At 35.8% G+C, this 22060-nt stretch overlaps 1 protein-coding gene across 4 annotated transcripts in view; it reads right to left on the minus strand.

Moving 5' to 3' along the window:
* Positions 1-716: 716 nt before the first annotated feature.
* Positions 717-22060, minus strand: part of CDH7 (cadherin 7) — a 92475-nt gene continuing 71131 nt past the window's right edge. The window contains exons 1-4 of one of the 4 annotated variants that reach the window (XM_032181712.1): positions 14489-14534; positions 12654-12702; positions 11746-11997; positions 717-4232 (exon numbers count right to left, since the gene is read on the minus strand). In XM_032181712.1, the coding sequence (XP_032037603.1) occupies positions 3739-4232; positions 11746-11997; positions 12654-12699 (792 nt within the window). In that variant the 5' untranslated portion in view covers positions 12700-12702; positions 14489-14534 and the 3' untranslated portion in view covers positions 717-3738. Of the gene's footprint in view, positions 4233-11745; positions 11998-12653; positions 12703-14488; positions 14607-16132; positions 16255-22060 lie in introns of those variants that run through there. The other 3 variants (XM_032181710.1, XM_032181709.1, XM_032181711.1) reach the window with 3 other exon arrangements.

Below are 22060 nucleotides of genomic sequence, written 5' to 3' on the forward strand. Positions count from 1 at the left end.
ACAGCATTGTAGAAATAGTAGTTCTTGACAAACTTCTAACAGATATTAAACTATTTTTGGTAACAATATTAAGAGGGGAAAAAAAAAAAAAAAAAAGTAAAAAATTAAAGTTTTATTGCATGGGCAGTCTTAAAAGTTTTGCCTGAGTCCAGAAATAATTTTCTACTATACTCAATCAGATAATGACAGAAAAAGGGGGAATGGTTTTAAACGAAAAGATTAGAGATTAGGAGGAAATTCAGAGGCTGGTGAGGCACTGAAACAGGTTGCCCAGAGAGGTTGAGGATGCCCCATTCCTGGAGGTGTTTAAGACCAGGTTAGATGAGGCCCTGGGCAACCTGATTTAGTTGCATGCCTGCCTGTGGCGGAGGAGCTGGAACTAGATTATCTTTAGGGTCACTTCCAGCCCAAGCTATTCTATGATTCATTCTGTGACAGCGTCAATCAAATATTCTGTGAATTAATGGGGATAAATTTGAGGGTAGGGTTAATTTGTTGGGATATTTAATGGTTTAATAAGGCATTTTAAAATAAACAGTAGGTGGGTGGAATTTTTAAATATATGTATGATTTTTCACCTTTTGGATTCAGAAGAGAAATATGTACATGTAAATTTAGTCTTAAAAAAACCTCTAAAAAAAAAAAAAAAAAAAAAAAAAAAGACATCCACTCTTTACAATAATGTAACTGCTGAATTGCTCAATTCAGTAGATTTTACACTGGTCAAAGCTGAGTCTTGCCTTAAATCTTTAGGGTATAATTCAGATGGTATGATTTATATTTTACTCTAAGATGGATGTTACTGCAAAGGTTGACAGGTTACTCTTTAAGGAGGATTTGAGGCCTGTAGGTGGATACCACAGCTCTTCAGAAAGTTTAGCAAATAAATAAAATAGGGATTCTTTTTTTTTTTAAAGCTTTTCTAATTAATCTGATCAACACTTCCATAATTTTTCAGGGATAGAGAAAATATTTCTTATATTTGGACAGTAAACTATAGATTATGACATCAGATTATACAACATAAATAACACTAAAAGAAAGAATTTGAATCAGGACCTTAACCATGAAAACATATAGACAAATGGTAACTTACAGAGAGCATTATATTATGCAAATGTATATACTATGGTAACATCTGTCACTGAATGTAAGGGATTTCCCTCTTTCTCTTTTGCTGAAATAATTGTTAATAGGTAAACATATGTAGTGTAACAAAAATTTACTAGATTATATCAGAACAGCAAACAAATATATGCAGGATTTTTTATGGCATTAGAATGAAACATACTTCTTTCCACAGAAAACAAACACTTACATAAAACTAATGCAGTTGAGCTATAGGAAGGGGGGTTTCTGTGTTTGTTTGCTTGTTTTTGGTTTTGTTTGTTTGTTTTTCCCAGAAATATACCATAGGAAAGCAAGAAAATTGTGTTTACTCTAAACCATGTTTAAATCTCCTTTAAGTGTTATGTGCTACAATCAGCATCTTTTGACACCTTAATCTTAGTCTTCCCACAAACAAAAAGTAGATTAATCAAAAACTGTTCTCCTGACACTTTGCTGATCTAATACCCAATTAACTCCTGCAGTATTTTTCACTCTCATTGAACTATAAATGTGGATCATTCTCTCTTTTTTTCTTTTTTTTTTAATTTTTATTGAAAATCTTACAGGTATGACTAAAAGTCATAGGCAATATCTTTCAGTTCCATTACAAAATCTGTCATATATATATATACATATATATATATATTTAGTACAACTAGAAGCAAATCTACTGAATTATGAATCAATGATTGTCTACCAAAGTGTAACTCAAAATTAAACATCCATGTTGCAGATGATTAAAATTATTTTGCTTTTCTCTGATGAAGCTGAAGGCCACTTTCACATAGTTAATTGATAATGCTGGGCTGCAAAAAAAAGCCTTAACGATAATTTTCATTCTCCCAGCCTTGTGTCACCCATACATTTCAGTACAAGGATCGTTCTTTCAGAAATATGTACTTTTGGAGTGATCATTCTCTATGTAGTACCTTCTATTCACAGATAAAATCCTGCAAACAATTCTGAATGACTCTCAGTAATTGCTGGCAAGTCAAATCATTGCAAGTTAGGTACAAGCAAAAGAGTTCATAGGAGCATAATCTAATTTAGGAACTTATCTACAGATTATCTCAAACAAAATAATCTGAAATAATACTTAAAAACACTACTTTACTTGATTATATGCCTTATTGTCTAATAATAAATCATGAAAGATAAAATATAAATAGAATAATAAAAAAGTTATCTTATTCTAAGAAATCCTACTTCAAAACCATACAGTATTTTAAGCGACAGCAGTTTTCTTTCTGTTTTGGCACTCCTGAACCAGTGTAGAAATTATGTATACTGAGTTAACACCTTTGGGGAAAATACATATGTGCAGAAAGATCTAAAGATGGTTTCTGTAATTAATACCATTACATTGCTTAACATAAGAAAGAAATTTAAGAGTCTTTTACTGTCATCAGCAGCAAAAGATAATGGGAGGGGGAAAAGCAGGGTGTTTAAAGTCTTTGAAGTATATAGGATATTTGACCTTGAAAATTATATCTTGCATTAAAGACACGCCCAGCTACTCTGTGGTCTTCTTTCCAGAACTGCAATGTACAAATATTTTATTTAAATGTCTCAGACATTGTAGTGGCTCAGAAGAACAACTGTGTGTCCTTGCGGCTGAGAGATGAATGGTGGGCTCAATTGCTTTACTGTAATTTCTCTATTTCCACGCTTCATTTATCTGAGACTGGAGAAAAATCAGCATGTTCTGACAAGTCTAATACCATGAGGCAGTAAAATGGACCTGAATTTAGTGGAGATTAGAGCTCCAAAATGAATATAATGCTTTATGTCAAATAATAATAAAAAAGGATAAATTCTCCTGTACAAATCAGAAGAGATAATAAAAAATAACAAATAGATAGCAACATATTTTCTATACCTACATGGGCATCACGAAACTTTTCAACCTTGAGGATACCACTCCATATTTCTGATTTTATGTGGTCTGTAAACCACATCAGTAAGTTGATGACAAACATGGAGTTTCTTAGAACAAATAGTAATATGTATCTCTTCATATATATATTCATAAAACTACCCAGGAATTTACAGAGACTTTCAATTAACTAAATTTGAAAAAAGCAGGGACAAACAAAAAAATGATCTGGGTTTTTGTTTGTTTTCATTTCTGTACTTCTGTTTTTGGTTTAGCAAGCTGCATGCAGCATTGTAAAAAAAGTTTGCTAAAAGGCCTACATTTGCAAATACTATATATTGTCATATGGTACTGAATTATATTTGTTAATTTGCTTCTTACACTTATATCAAAGACTTTGTGTTCTAGATATAGCAATACTGTAAAGGCATCTACAGAGTGTAATTGACTCATTAAGGTTACAGTGCATAACACTCTTGAAAGTGAGTTGCCTCTGAAGGTATCTTATGAAGCTATCTATTTGAATGTGTCTGAGCATTTCATTTTATCAAAAATGCCTCAAATGCTCATATGCTATGTGGTCAGTGCAATCCCTAGGACAAGTTTAATGAGGATATGTTCCACCAAGTCAAAAAGAAAAAAAGAAAAAAAAATATTAAAAATGGAGAACTATTTACAACTTTCTTCTGTCTGTAAAGTTGAGTTTTTTATTTTAGTATTCTTCAGTGCATTTTCAGAGAAAGGTTCCAAGGCTATGAGTACAAGCAGTCTGGTCCAGTCCCATACATATCTGCAAGCCTTTTAAAACGAGGGCCCCAGTCACTGAGGTAATCGTAGTTCTGGTCAGAGTTTGAGCTGATCGAATCTAAGGAGCTGAGTGACTCTGCCACTGAGCCATTTCCCTCAAAGGCGTATGTCTGCAGGGAGTCATAGGGTGGTGCGCAGGGGTCCACATCAGCTTCTTTTAGTCTCTCCCAGATAAATTCCCTAAAAATTACATTATCTGGGATGCTTTTAAAAGTTGGTCTGCTCAAGAACTGAATCTCAGGTGTCACATCCCTCCTGGTCTTGGTGTCTCGGATGATGTTGAGGTTTCTCAAGGCAGCCATGTCAAAAGCCTCAGTGTCTTCTTCTCCACCACCCTCATCATCATACCTGACAATGTTCTCTCTGATATCTCTCTCTTCATCAAAAATGAGGGGCTCTTTTTTCCGTCGCCTCATGGTGACAATCAGCAAGACGAGAACTGGAATGCAAAAAGACTGAAGTTTTAGCAATGCTAAAATTTGCTCATATTTTGGTAGTGGTTGAAGCACTCATTAATTTATATGGATAACGACACAAGGAGTAGCAGGTAATTTATAGAGTTAGATTTCAAATCTAGCAGGTTATAAAATGGCTTTTAAACCACTTGCTTTTTAGATGTTAAAGAATCTATTTCAAAAGCCATTGTGAATTAATGTTTTCTTCTCTAACTCTATATCCTATGCTATCTTTTAAATGCAAATTTTAGTACTGTTTCAGTATGAGTGTTACAATGTCATAGCTATGAAATAATAATAATTAAAAAAAAAAAACAACAATATTTTTTTTAATTAAAAAAAAAAAGACCTTTTCCTGTACTCTTAATTGCCCAAGCGGTAAAAGCACATTTGCAAAGTAACTGAATAGAATTTAATGACCACAGTTTGGGAAGTCACTGAATTAAAGTATATGGCCAATCTCTGCTGGGAAACAAACAAACAAACAACAAACAAACAAACAAAAAATCTTCCTAGACTGGTGAAGACTTAATTATTAAGCAATGTGTAACATAAAACAGTCTTAGCTCGTGGATTAAAAGAATATATAAGAATGCACTTTCCTTTTAAGTGCAAAGCGCTGTTCTTCAGATTTATGAATTACTTCTAATGAGAAATTCTAGGACTGAAATTTGCTGGATCAGCCAGTTCTAGAAAAGGTAATCATTTTAGAATTAAAATAGAATTATAATCAAAATAGAATTATAATTTTTCATCAAACTGAAAGCTAATATTAAATGTCAGTGACAGCCAAAAGAACTGAGAAAAACAAACTCAAGATTCATCTTTTTCAAATACAGATTTGGTAGAGAAACACCATTACTGATACACAAAGTATGGAACCTGCAATATGAATATTGCGCCCATATGTGGGACATGATGAAATGTGAGTCATATTAATCACAAAGTGATTAATACTATCCTGTAGCATCTCGATAACATTTGCTGAGTTAATGATAATCCTAGAAAAGAGCAGGCATCTCTATGACTGTAAAAATAATGGTACATTGAAAAGTAAGTATCATTCCATATTCAATTTATCATTCCTTATAATATTATCTATATTTTTAATGTTAAGAATATACTATTTTTTATATTCAAATATCTAAGGTTTGCTATCGTTACTTACAGTACTTTGATATGCCTACTAAATTCCGTATACATTTCTGAAAAAAGGAACAACTGGTTGAGATAAAATTAAGATTGATATTCTCTAGGCTGTCTCAGAAATGCCCTCCATAAATTTAATAATATAGAATATTGTTGAAAGCCTTTCTTTTCAGGGAGGAACATTTGAAAATCATTATCAATCTAGTCATTGTGAGACATGACATAGTATAGGGATCACTTGGTTAGAATTAACCAGTCATTCAGAGATTGTACATGTAGAAAACTGCTATATTTCCACAGATATTGTCATAATTTCCTTTGGAGTGATGCTTGTTTAAAAGTAAAACTGGAACAAGTTCATTTTTTCCCTTTTAAAAATATATTAATATATTAGGAAAATATTTTTAATTTATTTATATATATATATATTTATAGTAAATATGAGCTACAGGTTCAATGATCCATCTATTAACAGATGTCTTATGACTTTATAACACTTCAGTATCATCATCACTCTTCCACTTTTTTTTCCTCCTGCCATCTCACTGAATCATGTCTTGTGTATTAAATTCAGGAGCCACTGGTTTGGGGCACTTTGCTTTCAACAGTATTTACATAAGTAGTTTGATGATATAGGAGTTTGACCTTTAAAGTGTTTTTTATGAAATTTCAAAACATTTTGATCATTGTATAATACAAATTAAGTTGTAAATTATAAAACAGATAACATAAAATTATCATCATTATATAGACAACAGTTGGATTCTACTCTTACTGTTTTTTCCTTATTATAAAAGGTATTTTTAAGTGAGAGACAAATTAGGTTGTTGACAGTACTAAAATACATTTAAGTCAAGATTGCTATTGATTTCTATTTTTTAAGCATTTTTAAAATTTACCGACACATTTTTTATTGCCAAGTAAGTAAGCAGATAATCATTTCCTTTAATCAAGTGCACATGTGTTTTCACACTACTGTCATTCTTAACAGACTTAATTTTCAAAGTTAAATACGTTTAATAAGTGAAAAATATGAAGCTCAGTAGGTAAGTCTGGCTGAAGGTGAAATAAAGTCATGATGCAATGAGTGTTTTATGTAGTATTCCTTGTACATCACATCCCTGTTTGAAGTCAAGAAAAATATGGAGTCTTTCTAAAGGTTAAACCTTTTAGCATGTAGATGGCTTTATGAGATTATTAATTTATCTCCATTCCAACAGCTATGAACAATAATGTTTAACCTCTAAATGAACAAAGCTTTAGCTGCATTTCAGCAACTGCACAGATGTATACAAGTGCAAACCAAATTATACTGGTAACTAAATCAAGTGAAAATGATTTGTAAAGCTTATCCATTTCTCATTGTCATTTTTCCTTCTACATTTATCACAAAAGCAGAGATCAAGTCAGTGACTGGCTGAACATCTAGAGAACACGGTATCTTAGAAAAGAAATAAAACACAGTGAAAAAGCTTTAGGAACACATGTATTGTACATTTTGGCCATTGTCTCTATACCAGCACAACAAACTGATGCCAAGCTGATGAAATGTCAATACTGATTTTGTATGCAATTAAAATAAATAAATAAATAAATAAATGATATTGAAACTAATAATTATAAATGAATAACTAAAACTAATAGAGAAATATCTAAACTAACCTTTTGTTCTGGTTTACCAGAATTGTTGAAAATGTTTATTTTGTTTAATAGGTACAACAACTGACAGAACCTTGGCATTTGTATTTATATTATCTGTGATAAAATGTAATTTTATCTTTGTGTTGGTATAACTACAATCACAGTATCAGTAGTTTCAGTTCACCTAAATCAGTTTTTAAACTAATGCCCTTGAATATAAGAAAAATTTTTTGTTTGCTACATTGCATTCTGCTTTGTGGAATTATTATCAAGTTTTCACTTTAGTGTGATCTTGCAAAAAGTTAGGTTTAGTTTACCTGTGCTTCTCTGTTTTAGCATTAAAATTTCTGTTTGTACTCAGGGCAACTACAGTGTCATTGTAAAGAAGCTATAATAGCCCTCAAAAAACCTAAACGAGAAGCCTACACTCAGAAACAGGCAGAGCTGTAAAGGGACAGAGCTAAATCACAATCATTATCATACCCTGTATACTTCGCTCCTAAGCCTGGCATTTACTATAGCAGTAAGCCATGTCAGCTGCAAATGAACATGCCATTGCTTTATGCCTTAGGTGTGTCATGAGTTATAAAGCTGAAGATTGGAGACCCTCAGCCATCCGAGAAGCACACTGATCTGTTTAGTTACACATTGCAGTTACTAGTACAGTCAGAAGAGATTTGAGAATACAGAGGCCAAGACTCAGGAAATGTATATTTAATTTCCAGTTAACAAGCTTCATGTATAACTGTTGCTTAATCAGTTTAGATTGCTTTTTGCAAAGTGTTGTAACCTTTGAATGCCTAGACTGAGTAACATTAGTAGGCTCTATAATTTTCAGAAAACAGGTTCTGCATTGCATAGTCAGCCACCTTTTAAATGACTCAATTTGAATTACCTCCAAACTGAAACAATTATTGATTTATCATTTTTCAACTGTAAGACCCAGTCCATACATACTGCATTGTCCTATCCCATATCCATTTTACCCATTTAGTCATAAGATCCTTATTACTAGTACTGTTTCTTCCTGTTTAAGAGTCACAAAATTACATGGCTGGTTGTATTAGGCTTTTGTAAGTAATACGTTAATAATTTACTTGTCCCTTAATTGAAAACAAGTAATACTTTAAATCTGTATTTTGAAAGGTAATCAACCTATCATTAACTTGTAAAATCTAAAGCCAGATTAAGAGGAGGTTTGCTACATTGTTTTGAGAAAAATGCTGGGGCTAATAAATTTTATTCTGAAATATGGAAGATAAGAATAATGAATTTCTATTGCTTCAATACAAATAAAATATTTAACCTTTCAAATATGATTGGGTTATTTACAGGTGAATATTCTTTTTGTATGTATGATTTTATGTATACATTTTATGCTAAGCACTTGTTACAAAAGCAGTTATTTTGTCTGGAAGATGCTAACTGAAAAACAAATTACCTTGAATTAAATTACCATATAATTTTAAAAGGAGGTAAAATTCCTTTTTATTTCTCTAAAAATTATGTACAGTCTAAAATTAATACAAACTAGCTTTTCATATGCTTTTAATAGAATAATTTGCAAGCAGGTTTTTTTTGTTGTTTGTTTGTTTGTTTGTTTTTCTTTAAAACACAGCCTCACTGCAGAGTGAATAATTATAGAGGTTTTGGGGTAATTAACAAAGTACTGGTGAAGCTTGAATGTGGAATAAAATTTAGAATTTAGTCTCCATAAATCAATCTAAGAAGGAGAAAAAAGTGGTAAAATGTTTATAACTTTTAAAATTATTTAACTTTGAAAAAAAAAAACAAAACTATGCTACATTATATGTGATTATAATAAATTGGTATAATGTAGTAACTCTTTTTCTTCTTGCAATCACTGAAACCATTGTGCTTGTCTAAAATTGATCAGTTGTTTAAGTAAAAATAAGAATACTAAGAAATCCCACTGAGACAATCTGAGTCTTCTTTGAGACAAATGGTTATTAGGCAAAAGGATGTGTAGGGAGGAATGAATATCAAAGCATATAATTCTAACTTTAAGCAGATAAGAGTTTGTTGCAATTTCAAGATATTACAACCAGAATGCATTCATTCATGACAGTTATACAAATCTCTCCTCTGCTTTGCAACTGAAACTTACATTGAGATGACATTGATGAATGTGACTAGATTTGCAGTGTATTTTAAATTTTAATCAGAGGAAAAAAAAAAAAAAAAAAAAAAAAAAGTTTTGATCCAGTAACCTGTTTCCTCTGATAAACCCTTACATGAAAATGTACATTGCTTGGTCCCAGCCCTGGAACCACACAAGTTTAAACTTATTTTTTATGTAGTACTAGTTGATCTTCATTATTTTATTTCTTTATTTGTTTGGTGTTTTTTGTTTCCTCATTTTTGATTTTGTTTGTTTCTTTGCTTTCCTTGGGAATTAATGTAAAAAGAAAATTCCGAGCATTATTGCCATTCAGCTGAGCCAGCAACTGCGTTCTGGGAAGAAATAAGAGAAAAAGAAAGGCTCTGGAACAAGACAAGCAACACTTGATTAGTGTTTCACTGGTCATCAGTGATTCTTTGGTACCTCTTCTTTATTAAGACTGATACCAGGTATCTGAGTTGCAGGATCCAGCAACTCAGTGCAGGACTCAAAGCCAAGTTTAGCACAGAAACACAGACTAAACTGTGCCTTCAACTCTGAACTGTATCCAGAAGGAAAAGTGATGAGATTACATAGAATTATCTACTTGGATAAACAACAGTAACACATTCAGATAGCTAAATCTGAAGTCCAATTCTTTGACAACTAAAATCAATGGTGAGGTGGTTGTCTGTCAGATTCATTTTCGGTGCACAACCGAATTTAAACACTATGTTCGTATAGTTTATCCTCAGTTCTTTACCAAATGCTTGTTCAGCACAATCTAGAAGTGACTGGGATAAAACCTCAGGTTACCTGATTTATTGGTTGTGTTTGAGCTGTGCTACACTGAGTGGAATAAGCAGTCTCTGGCACAATGCTGTGTTTCCACCGGACAGTCTTCTTCAACACATATGGTTCATATTTCTGAGAAGCTCATGCCCAGGCCAACCTAACTTTTAGCTACAGTAGTTTCTAATGCATTATTCAGAAATTCCCTTGTTTATATATAACAGAAATGGTGACATTTCAGTTTGGGTTTAAGTTAATTGCTATCATTACAGAATTCTTAAATACATTGAACCAATGTTTTCAACAGGTGATTAATGTCAATTAATGTCCATTAATGTCAATGCCAGTTGATACAAGAGAAAAGCCTAACATTATATATTTATTTGAACATATTTTTTCCTATTTGTTTCTATTTACCTGCATGTGCAAATAAAGTTCATTTGGGAATAGATATGGACTAGAAATATTGCTAGAAGAAAATGTATGAAAAATGTTGATTAGAATTGTTGATTATCATTCACTTGTATTTCTCCTTAAGCCTTGGTCTTTACACATGATGAGTGAGATTAAACAACCTTATGTTTTTAGCTTTTTTTTTTCCTTTGGTCAAAAAGCTGAAAAACTTGGGAAATGTCTCCTATACACAGACATTGAGTAAGTTGTTTGGGTTCATTGTAGAAGTAGTGATTTTTCTTATTCTCTAACAACAGTACAAGAAGATTTCTTTTTCTGAGTCATTTGGAATTGTTTGTAGCAAAAGAAACATTTCCTTCTAATGGCTTACTGTGAGGTGAATCAGTCAATGAGAAATTTCCCATATGTGGTTAAAATACTGGCTTGAACAAAAATGCAGACAAAAATCTTTTGATTTGATTTATGATCATATAAATTTGAGGAGACTTCAGTCTTCTCCTTCCCCTTAGGCTGATATGTGCAGTAAAGGAATAGACGAATCTCTTCAGTGATAACACTCGTGAGAATTCTTGTGTGCTGATTCAGGACCTTTTTACAGTAGATCTCCCTGACAATAAGTAACATCGCACCTCTCCTTATCTGCATATCACAGTTGCAAGGATGATCCTTCATCTTTATTCCCTGATTTGTACCTGTGTAGTATCATCTAGGCATTTTGTTTCAGGACTTTTCATGAAATGAAAAATGCTAACCAAACTAAGCTCTTGACACTGTTCTGCTATTCACAAGCCGGTTTCTCCCCTGGTCTTCTATCTAGCAGTGGTTTCACTGCACAACATAAAATCCAAGAGAGACACCAGTTGCAGGAGTAACAAAAGATCATTCTGTAGAAGATGTTCAATTGAATAAGATGATTTTAATCAGTAAATTATATCTGTTGTATTTCCTGGGTATCTTTTGTTCTCTACAAATCAATTTTTGAAAAAAGTTGCATCTCTGAAAAGAACACACACTGATTACAAAGTAATTAATCTGGAAAAAAACAGCTTTTATACTAAACTAGAGAAATACATACATAAACTACATTTTTTAAATATTAAATTTGTTGTAAATAATATTTTTTCTTCTAATATTATTTCATATGTACCTCTGGAGTCAGCTTAAATTAGAAAGTATCTGATCTTGAAAATCACAGAATGAAGGTTTTGTGTGGCTCGTGATACAAAATGTTGTTCTTCCTGGAATGTGATTAATTTAGTGATTAAAAATAAATAAATAAATAAAATAGTGTGTGTATATCTATACATATTTTTTATTTTTTCTTTTGCTAATTACAATACATTGCATTGAAAAAAAATTGTAACAGAAAGAAGACTTACCCAGCAGCGTTAATACACAAGCCAATATTGCTATCAGGGCTCCAGTGCTAAGTCCTGCAGGCAATATGTATGCCTCTGCATTGCATGTCTGAGCAATACCATCTGCATCACAGTCACAGACTCTGATGGTGAGTGTATTAGTGCTACTTAGTGAAGGTGACCCACTGTCCACAATGAATATTGGCAAATAAAAAACAGATTGTTCCTGTCTTCGGAAGCCATTTCTTCTGGTTAATACTGTTGCAGTGTTATCTATATAAAGGAATAAAAAGATAAATGTAAAATACTTGGCCTTTCAAGAATATAAGTCTATAAGAAATACAGCCTTTCTCTCAGAAGACTTTAGAAACACATTTTTGTTATTTCAATGAGTTTATATTGATCGTATTTTCCTTAATCTGCAGAGGTAGGATTAGCTGAGAATTCATGTTCAACTAAACAAAAATATTCCTGTTGTCCATGAAAAACTATTTCAAAATCGCAGAGGTCTATTTGTTTTTAGTATGCTTACAGTTCCACAGTCTCAATATATAGCTGAAGATGAGAGTATTGTAAAAGAGAAGAAAAAAAAATCACACTTCAGTAATCAGTTTAAGTATTTATATTCATGTTTCAGGTCTAATTTCCATGGATCTATTTCAATTATTCACAGATATAGAGAGCATGGAATAAGAGAATATATTCATAGGTGAGTAGGTTCTGAACACCAATTAATATATATTTTTTGAAATATAAAAATAACCTCTTGGAGCACAAATACATGTAATTGCATGTATAACAAAGACGTGTTTGTTTTCAGTCTCAGCTGAGAGTCAGCAAGTTGGCTAATATAATCACATGTGCTTCGATGTTGCTGATTTGGGTGACTAAAATGTCCAGGTGTTCCAGAAAATATGTGCATAACTCACTGTGTTCAATACAGGTTGACCGCTCCTGAGAGGTAGGGAGATACATCTCCTAGAAATGTATAGAAAAGGTTGGTCGGTCGGTCTGTCTAGCTACATGTATCATCTATCTATCTGTCTATCTATAGTCAGATTCATTGATAATCTAGTATAGGTATCTTATTGTGTCATCTATTATGACCTATCTGGCAAAAAAATACAAACATTTCCTCATACAGAACCATGTGAAATATATCTAAAGCTAAAACATCAGAAGAGGCAACAGGTTCTGCCTCGTAACTCCATTGATTTTACTGGCATTGCAATGGTCTGTTATTACCCTTTGCAAATTGTAAGTTCTTTGGAAGATGGACTGTCTTTTTATTGAGTACTTTGCAGAACTCGTAACAGCATCAGAATTCTTAACAGTCTTATTCTAATGCATTTTTATTATTTTGACCACTATTTACAATTTTTAGTTTCAAATTGTATGCTGCTAATATGAAGAAAGTTAAACATGTCAATACTACATGCAGAATAAGGCAATAAATGCCTGTGTGAGAGGTCTTTATTAGGTCCCGTGGACTTAGTGACTGTTGTTCAAGGTCTTTCTGTACAAACAGTACACCTTAGTCCACCATATGCTTCTTTTTTCTTATTAATAATGATCGCTTTGTAACTCTGGATAATGCTGATACACAGAATCACAGAATCACAGAATCACAGAATTTCTAGGTTGGAAGAGACCTCAAGATCATCGAGTCCAACCTCTGACCTAACGCTAGCAGTCCCCACTAAACCATATCCCTAAGCTCTACATCTAAACGTCTTTTAAAGACTTCCAGGAATGGTGACTCCACCACTTCCCTGGGCAGCCTGTTCCAATGTCTAACAACCCTTTCAGTAAAGAAGTTCTTCCTAAGATCCAGCCTAAAACTCCCCTGGCGCAACTTAAGCCCATTCCCCCTCGTCCTGTCACCAGGCACGCGGGAGAGCAGACCAACCCCCACCTCACTACAGCCTCCTTTAAGGTACATGTAGAGAGCGATAAGGTCACCCCTGAGCCTCCTTTTCTCCAGGCTGGTGCATAGAAGAGCAATGCAAGACTAAGATGGTGTCTATTTAGTGCTACTTGCCTCAGCTAACAGCTAAACTGACTGATACATGCTCAGATGCTATACTGTGCAGTGCAACTAATGAGAACACTAATTAGAAGCATGTTCTCAGATATTTAACTAATAAAAACTTGATGTCAACAGGAGTCTTTTCATAAATGTCTGGGGAAATAATAGTAAGAACTCAGTGTAAATGCTTTTGTTTTCAAAATCATTCCTCAGTAGGTAGTACACTTATTGAAAAGGTGCATAAAACAAAACCAAACAAAATAAAAACAACAAAAAATGAGCAAAACAAAAACAAAAACAAAGAAACAAACAAAAAACTTGTGCACTCATTTTTTATGCCCTGAGTTGAATTAATAAAATATTGATTCATGGACATTTTTCAGTTATTGCCCCAAAGTATAATCTATTTTGGATTAAAACAAAACAAAACAAAAATATAAATACAAGGGAAAAATGTGAAAAGACTGCCTTCTGGAAAAAAAAATACAATAAAAAAGAAGCTACTCTGTTTGGCTCAAGACTTTAAATGATTCAGACAGCAGCTTTATTCCCTTGACGGACAATCTATAAAAGCACTTTTGAAGCTGATTGCACTTTAATTTATGTCCTTACCAGTGTTTATGTAGGTCATTATCAGCATGATATAGTCAAAATGAAAGGTGTTGGTTGTGAATATTTACCCCCCCCCCCAAAAAAAAAAAAAAAAAAAAAAAAAAAAAAAAAAAAGTTATCTACCTTTGTTGTCCTGAAGTGTAAAATTGTGGTTATTTGCTGCCTCTGCTGTTAAACTGAAATAGAACTGATGGCCATTTGGTGGGTCATCTTTATCAATTGCACTGATTTTCTGTATGACCTGTAACGAAATACATTGAGGTTTCATTATATGAAATGTGAAGAAGCACAAATACATGCACATTACATAACTCCTCTGTTACATATCCAAGTACCAATCCTCTCATGAGTCCTGCTTATATTGTTTTTTTTTTGTTTTTTTTTTTTTTTAATTTTCTAAACTCCTACGCATGTAGAGATACTATTACATGTATAATGTGACTCTTTTCCTTACTTTCCCTGTATCTTTATTTACCTTTATTTACCAAAATTTACTTAATTTACTTAATTTACTTAATTTACCAAAAGCAATTCTTTGCAGTGCTTATGAGAGAGTTAGGTCCTGTCATGCACTGGTGTTTGAAGTATAAACTGCACAGCAGTGGAAGAATCATATATTCCAGATGCCTATAACATGGCCCTCTTATAGTTAGTCACCTGTTGCTGTGATCAGTGTTGAGCTGTAATCTTTTGCAAAGGATTATGTTTATGAGCACCCAGTTGAAAAGGAAAAAGCCAAGTCCTAAGTATATTAATATATTCCTTTTTAAAAAAAAAAAAAAAAAAAAAAAGAAAAATATTTTGTAAAATTCAGTCAAAACATGTCTCTAAAGGAAAGATTTCAAAATTGCTTACAATTCATAAAGAAATGAATAGTAGAGGTAACAGTTCTGACTGAATCACAGGCACAAGAAACAAGTATTCCAATAAGAACACTCTTATTCTATTCCTGTGCTTCTCATGAATGCAAGCTAACAATAGTGTTTTCTGTTGAAGAGTTCAGTTCTGCTGTACTTTTGAAATGTATAATAGACAACATCTCCCACAGAAAGGAAAATATTCTGGGAGAAGGCCCGAAAGTGCAGAGCCTCCCAGGGACTATGTGGGATCTATATGTATGAGACATCTACTACTTTTCTGGGAGAGAGAAGAGAGAATTAGAAAACATATATTTCCTTAGGCCTTAAATACCAAATTGGAAAAGCTAAAATATGACAGACATCAAAGATAAACAATACCAGATGCTGTTAGTTAAGTCTAGGACTGTTTGTAAATCATGTTGGGAGTTAAAAACAGTTTGGTAGGAATAGGTTTTGTGAAATTCTGACCTATACTTCCTAAGGGAAATAAAAGTATGTGCTCATTTTAGGAATGGTATAGTTTCAGAATAAACTCCATGTTAAGATTTCCCACTTCCCAGTAAAATTAGGAGGAAGTATATATTCTTAATGTTACTCACATTTTGGTGAGCTTAAAAATGTGTCAGTTATGTTGTAAGGGAACCTACTTGTGTAGGTTTTAAGTTAGTTTGAGAAAATTTGGAGCCTTTTAACCCTACCTCGAACACATTATTTTTATATTTGCATCTTTTTCTTCAAAAGTAGGGTGGATATGTTAGGAGTTGAGTAATATTTGCTTGTGCTGCACATCAAAACATTGTTTTTACTCTCATAAACAGATTATATTTTATCTTAAAGCTGTCAGGCTTCTGAATTGAATGACTACCTATCAGATAAAAGTAAACATTTAAAAAGTATAAAGCCATACCTGTCCAGGTTGAGCATTTTCACAGACAGTTGTCTCATACTCCATGGCAAACTCAGGGGCATTGTCATTGATGTCAAGGATAGTGATGGCTACATATCCTCTCCCAATCTGTGCTGGATTCTCTGAGAAGAAGCCAACAATACAATGAAATAGAGCTCCTTGAGAGTTATGCTTTGGGTCAGTATGTTTTTCATTTGCAATTTTCTTTTGCATATGCTTGTCAAATCAATTACAATCCCTTCTAGAAAGACAAAGGAAGCTCTTGGCTTGATCTTTTGGACAAAATGAAAACAATGTTTGTGTTTTCCAACAGCATAAATGTAATTGAGGTTTTACTTTCAGGGATAAGCTGAAAATCTAACTCACTAATAAAAACATTAATTTACATCATATGGAAAGATAAGAGCACAGTGATGTAGAACCATCACCCAGGGTGCACAGTGAACCAAAACAACCCTACTCAAACTAGGAATAGCCCAGATATCATGGATGAAATAATATGTTGCAACTCTAACTGATCAGGCTATTATGAAGTTAAAAAAAAAAAAAAAAAGAGGTGTATTTCCAAGCAAAACTGAAGTGGAATCATATTCTCAAACTGATGTACATTTCTAGCTAAAATACGAGTCTGTGAAAGACCTAATGTCATAATTTAATCTCAAACAGTAGATATTTGGTGGACTAAACATAATGGACATCAGTGTCTACTACACTTATTTTGCAAGATAACACTTCTGGTTTGGAGCAAGGAACAGAAACATTGTAGGTGGTGACATGAGTGAGATTGCAGGGCAGACAGAAAAACTGCACAAACATTAAAAGATATATCTATTTCAAACAATGTATTGCAAACAAATTTTATAAAATATTTTATGTTTTATTAAATATTAGCAGTTTTTAAAGAAATACCCTGCTGAAGTGCCTCTACACCAACACACACTGCATGGAAATCAAATAAGAGGAATTGGAAACCATAGCTTAATTGGACAAATATTACCTGATTGCTGTCATGGAAATGTGGTGCAATGGATCACATAATTGGAAAACTGGAATGGAGGGATACAAACTCTTCAGAAGCCATAAACAGGGAAGGAAGGGAGGGGGTGTTCCCCTCTACATTAGGGAAGGGATTGATCATGAAGAGATGCCTCTGAGAAACAGCCACAGACAGGTTGAGAGCTTGCAGGTGAGAGTTAAGGACCATACCAATAAAGGACATCTTGTGGTTGGGGTCTACTACAGACCACCCTATCAAGGGAAGCCTGTGGATGAGGCATTCTTGCTTCAACTATAAAAAGTATCACGCTCGTGTACACTCATCCTGATGGGGGACTTCAACCACCCAAATGTCTACTGAGAAAACTACATGGCAGGCTGTGAGCAATACAAGAGATTCCTAGAGCATGTTGAGGATAACTTTCTGGTGTTAGACAAATCAACCAGAGGAGAATCATTGCTGGACTTGGTGTTCAACAACGCAGAGGAGCTGGGTCCTGCACCTGGGACAGGGCAACCCAGTCTGTCATCACTCAGTCTGTACCTCTGTATACGTACAGACTGAGTGATAAGATGCTGGAGAGCAACCCCATGGAGAAGGATCTGGGGGTTGTGGTTGACATCAAGTTGAATATGAGCCAGCAGTGTGCCCTGGCAGCCAGGAGGGCCAACCGTATCCTGGGGTGCATCAAGCACAGCATTGCTAGTTGGTCAAGAGAAGTGATTGTCTCACTCTGCACTGGAGCAGCCTCACCTCGAGTACTGTGTGCAGTTCTGGGCACCACATTACAAAAAGGATGAAAAACTGTTGGAGAGTGTCCAGAGAATGGCTACGAAGATGGTGAAGGGCCTAGAGGGGAAGACGTAAGAGGTGCGGCTGAGGTCACCTGGCCTGCTAAGCCTGGAAAAGAGGAGGCTGAGGGGAGACCTCATTGCGGTCTACAGCTTCCTCATGAGGTGGAGTGGAGGGGCAGGCGCCTATGTATTCTCTTTAGTCACCAGTGATAGGACCTGCAGGAATGGTGTCAAGATGAGGCAGGGGAGGTTTAGGCTAGACATCAGGAAGAGGTTTTTCACTGAGAGGGTTGTCGCATACTGGAACAGGCTGCCCAGTGAAGCGGTCACTGCACCAAGCCTGTTGGAGTTTAAGAAGCGTTTGGACTGTGCACTTAGTCCCATGGTCTGAAATTTTGGGTAGACCTGTGTGGTGCCAGGAGTTGGACTCAATGATCCTTGTGAGTCCCTTCCAACTCGGGATATTCTACGATTCTGTGATTAAAGAGGTCAAGACTGGAGGCAGTCTGGGATGCACTGACAATACCCTAGTTGAGTTTGGAATCTCGAGGAGTACAGGCCTGGCAAGGAGCAAAGTCAGGACCCTGAACTTCTGAATCAGCAAATTTCAAGCTATTTAAAGACCTAATAGCTGTGATCCCCTGGAACACCATCCTTAGGGACAAAGGAGCTAAGCAGAGCTGGCAGCTTTTTAAGGATGTTTTCCTTAAAGTGCAACTCTCCATCCCTCTGCATAAAAGCAGGCAGGGAGGGCAGACAACTGGGATGGCTAAGCGAGGACCTGTTGGTCAAACTGAGGTCTAAGAAGGAAATGCACACGCAGTGGAAGCAGGGACACATGGCATGGAAATAGTATAGGGATGCAGTCTGGATATGCAGAGATGGGACAAGGAAAGCCAAGGCATAGATGGAACTGAGCTTGGCAAGGGGTGCAAAAAATAACAGGAAGAGATTCTAAAGTTACATTGCTCAGAAAAGAAAGGTCAAGGAATTTGTACCCCCTCTGATGAATGAGAAGGGTGAAATGATAATAACAGACATGGAGAAGGCAGAGGTACTCAACAACTTCTTTGCCTCAGTCTTCACTGCCAGTCAGGTTTGCCAAGTATTTTGCTTCCCTGCACCCATAGATGGAGGCTGTGGGAGTAAAGTCACTGTAAGTGAATAGCAAGTTCAAGACCACCTGATGAAACTGAACACCTACAAGTCTATGGGGCCTGATGACATGTATTCCAGGGTCCTGGGGGAACTGGATGATGTAGTTGCCAAGACTCTCTCCATCATATTTGAAAAGTCCTGGCAGTTGGGCAAAGACCCAGTGACTGGGAAAAGAGAAACATCACTCCCATTTTTAAAAGGGTAGAATGGAATACCAGCTTCATCTCTGTGCCAGGCAAGATCATGGAAAATATCCTCCTGGTAGTAATGTCAAAGCACATGCAAGGCATGCAAGACAAACAGGTAATCCAAGACAGCCAGCATGGCTTCACGAAGGATGAATTGTGCCTGACCAATCTGATGGCCTACTATGATGGAGTGACTGCATCAATGAAAGACAAATGAAGAGCTACTGATGTCATCTACCTGGACTTCTGTAAGGCCTTTGACACAATCCCACGTGACATCCTTGCCTCCAAATTGGAAAGATATTGATTTGATGGGTGGAACATTCAGTGGATAAGGAGTTAGTTTGAAGGCTCCTCCCAGAGTGTTGGGAATTGGCACAAAGGGCGTGGACATGAGTCCGTGGAACAATTGCTCGATCTGAGCTTGCTTTAAGCAACCAGGAGTAGGCCTTAGCAAATCCCATGGCCTGCTGTAGCTGAGCAAAACGAGCTACCAGGGCAACTATGAGAAGTTCCCATGACAGTGTTCCCACGTCGCCCAATTGAGGAATTCAGAAAAATATTGCTACCAGCAGCTGGCTTCAAGAACAAGATCTACGTGACTGCTAATCACAAGGGGGTTGTTTTCTTGACTGCTAATCACAAGGGGGTTGTTTTCTTGCAGATGGGGTTGTTTTCTTGTAGTTGTTTGTCTGAGTGCTTTTGACCAATAACCTTGTGTGAAACACTGTCCGCCCCTGTTAAGTTCACTATAAAAGTTAGGCTATTAGGGCAATAAAATGGAGAAGCATGATCTGACTCTACTGGTGTCTGTCGTGCTTTCGGCTGTGCTTCCTGCTACGCGCTCCAACACCAGAGAGTGGTGGTCAATGGCTCTATGTCCAAGTGGAGGCTAGAGATGAGTTGTGTACCACTGGGGTCTATCCTAGAACTGGTACTGTTCAATATCTTTATCAGTGACATAGACAGTGAGATTGAGTGCACCCTCAGCAAGTTTGCAGATGACCCCAAACTGAGTGGTGCAGTTGATACAACAGAAGGAAGGGATGCCATCAAAAGGGACCTGGACGAGCTTGAGGATTAGGCCCACGTGAACCTAATGAGGTTCAGCAAGTCAAAGTGCAAGGTGCTGCTCTGGGTCTGGACAATCCTGGACATACGTATAGAACTCACTTAGAGCAGCCCTGCAGAAAAGGACTTGGGGGTACTGGCAGATGCTCATCATGCTCATCATGGGCCACCAGTGTGTGCTTGCAGCCCAGAAGGCCAACTGCATCCTGGGCTGCATCAACAGAGGAGGAGTAGCCAGCAGGTCGAGGGAGGTGATTGTTTCCCTCTGCTCTGCCCTCATGAAGCCCCACTTGGAGTCTGGAGCCTCCAGCATGAGGAGGATGTTGATCTGTTAGAACAGGTCCAGAGGAGGGCCATGAGGATGATCAGAGGGCTGGAGCACCTCTCCTATGAAGAAAGGGTGAGAGAGCTGGGGCTGTTCTGCCTACAGAAGAGAAGGCTCTGGGGTGACTTCATTGCAGCTTTTCAGTACTTAAAAGAGTCTTACAAAAAAAGATGGAGAGTGACTTTGCTCAATCAGATAATGATAGAACAGGGGGGAATGGTTTTAAATTAAAAGAGTAGAGATTTAGATTAGAGATCTAGACTCAGAGGGTGATGAGGCACTGGAACAAGTTGGCCAGAGAAGTTGTGGATGCCCCATCCCTGAAGGTTTTTAAGACCAGGTTGGATGGGGCCCTGGGCAACCTGATTTAGTGAGTAACATCCTTGCCTATGGTAGTTCACAATGTCTTTTTTTTTTTTTTTTAATTCCACATGTGAAATAGTGAAATAGAAAGGAATTTTGATACTAACTTTCTCCTCTATTGATCTAAAAGCACCCTCCCCACCCCCAGGAAAAAAAAAAAAAAAAAAAAAAAAAAAAAAAAAAAAAAAAAAGAGCCAATAAGTGACACTTTTTGCATCTCTGTTTTAATGTGCTTAAGAAAAAGTAAAAATTCTGTGCAGGAGTATCTGGAAAAGGTGTGAGAAGATGTGAGAGAAAGAACCCCTGCAGACACCAAGGTCAGTGAAGAAGGAGGAGGAGGAGATTCTCCAGGCTCTGGAGCAGATATTCCCCTGCAGACCATGGAGAAGACCATGATGAAGCATGATGTCCCCCTGCAGCCCATGGAGGGGCACCTACTCCACACTGCAGTAGGTGCCCTGGTGGAAGCTGTAACCTGTGGAGAGGAACTAACACAGGAGCAGTTTTTCTGGCAGGAACTGTGGCCCTTGGGGGACCTGTGGTGAAGCAGTCTACTCCTGATGGCCTGCACTCCATGGTATGAGCCCATGTTGGAGCAGTTCTTGAAGAACCACATTTCACAGAATGTATTCAGAGCTAAACAAGTTTAGGTTTAAATTTTCATACAGAATTATTGTACGTACCTGAAGAGTTTGATTCTTTATCATTTTTCAACTTACACCATAAAAAGATATTGTTTACTAAATATCCTTTACCATCTTACTTGAGATTCAGGAAAGTAAAATAACATAGGTATTGACATGTCCTTTACTTCATCCTTTTTAAGAGTGTTGTGATTAATGAACAGAAATCAACCTGGGTGTCATCACTAAGAGGAGTTAACTGCTGTCCTCTACTTCATATCATTTTTGCTCTAATTATACTTAGTCTGAGACTCTTGACATTTTCAGCTTCTTTTGTGCTTGCTTTTCTAAAGTCAAAAAAATACATGAAGTGTGAGGCAAAAGAAAGTGTAAATGCTTAATCTGTTGT

This window comes from Aythya fuligula, chromosome 2 (genome assembly GCF_009819795.1).
Source record: "Aythya fuligula isolate bAytFul2 chromosome 2, bAytFul2.pri, whole genome shotgun sequence".
Classification (NCBI taxonomy): Eukaryota; Metazoa; Chordata; class Aves; order Anseriformes; family Anatidae; genus Aythya; species Aythya fuligula.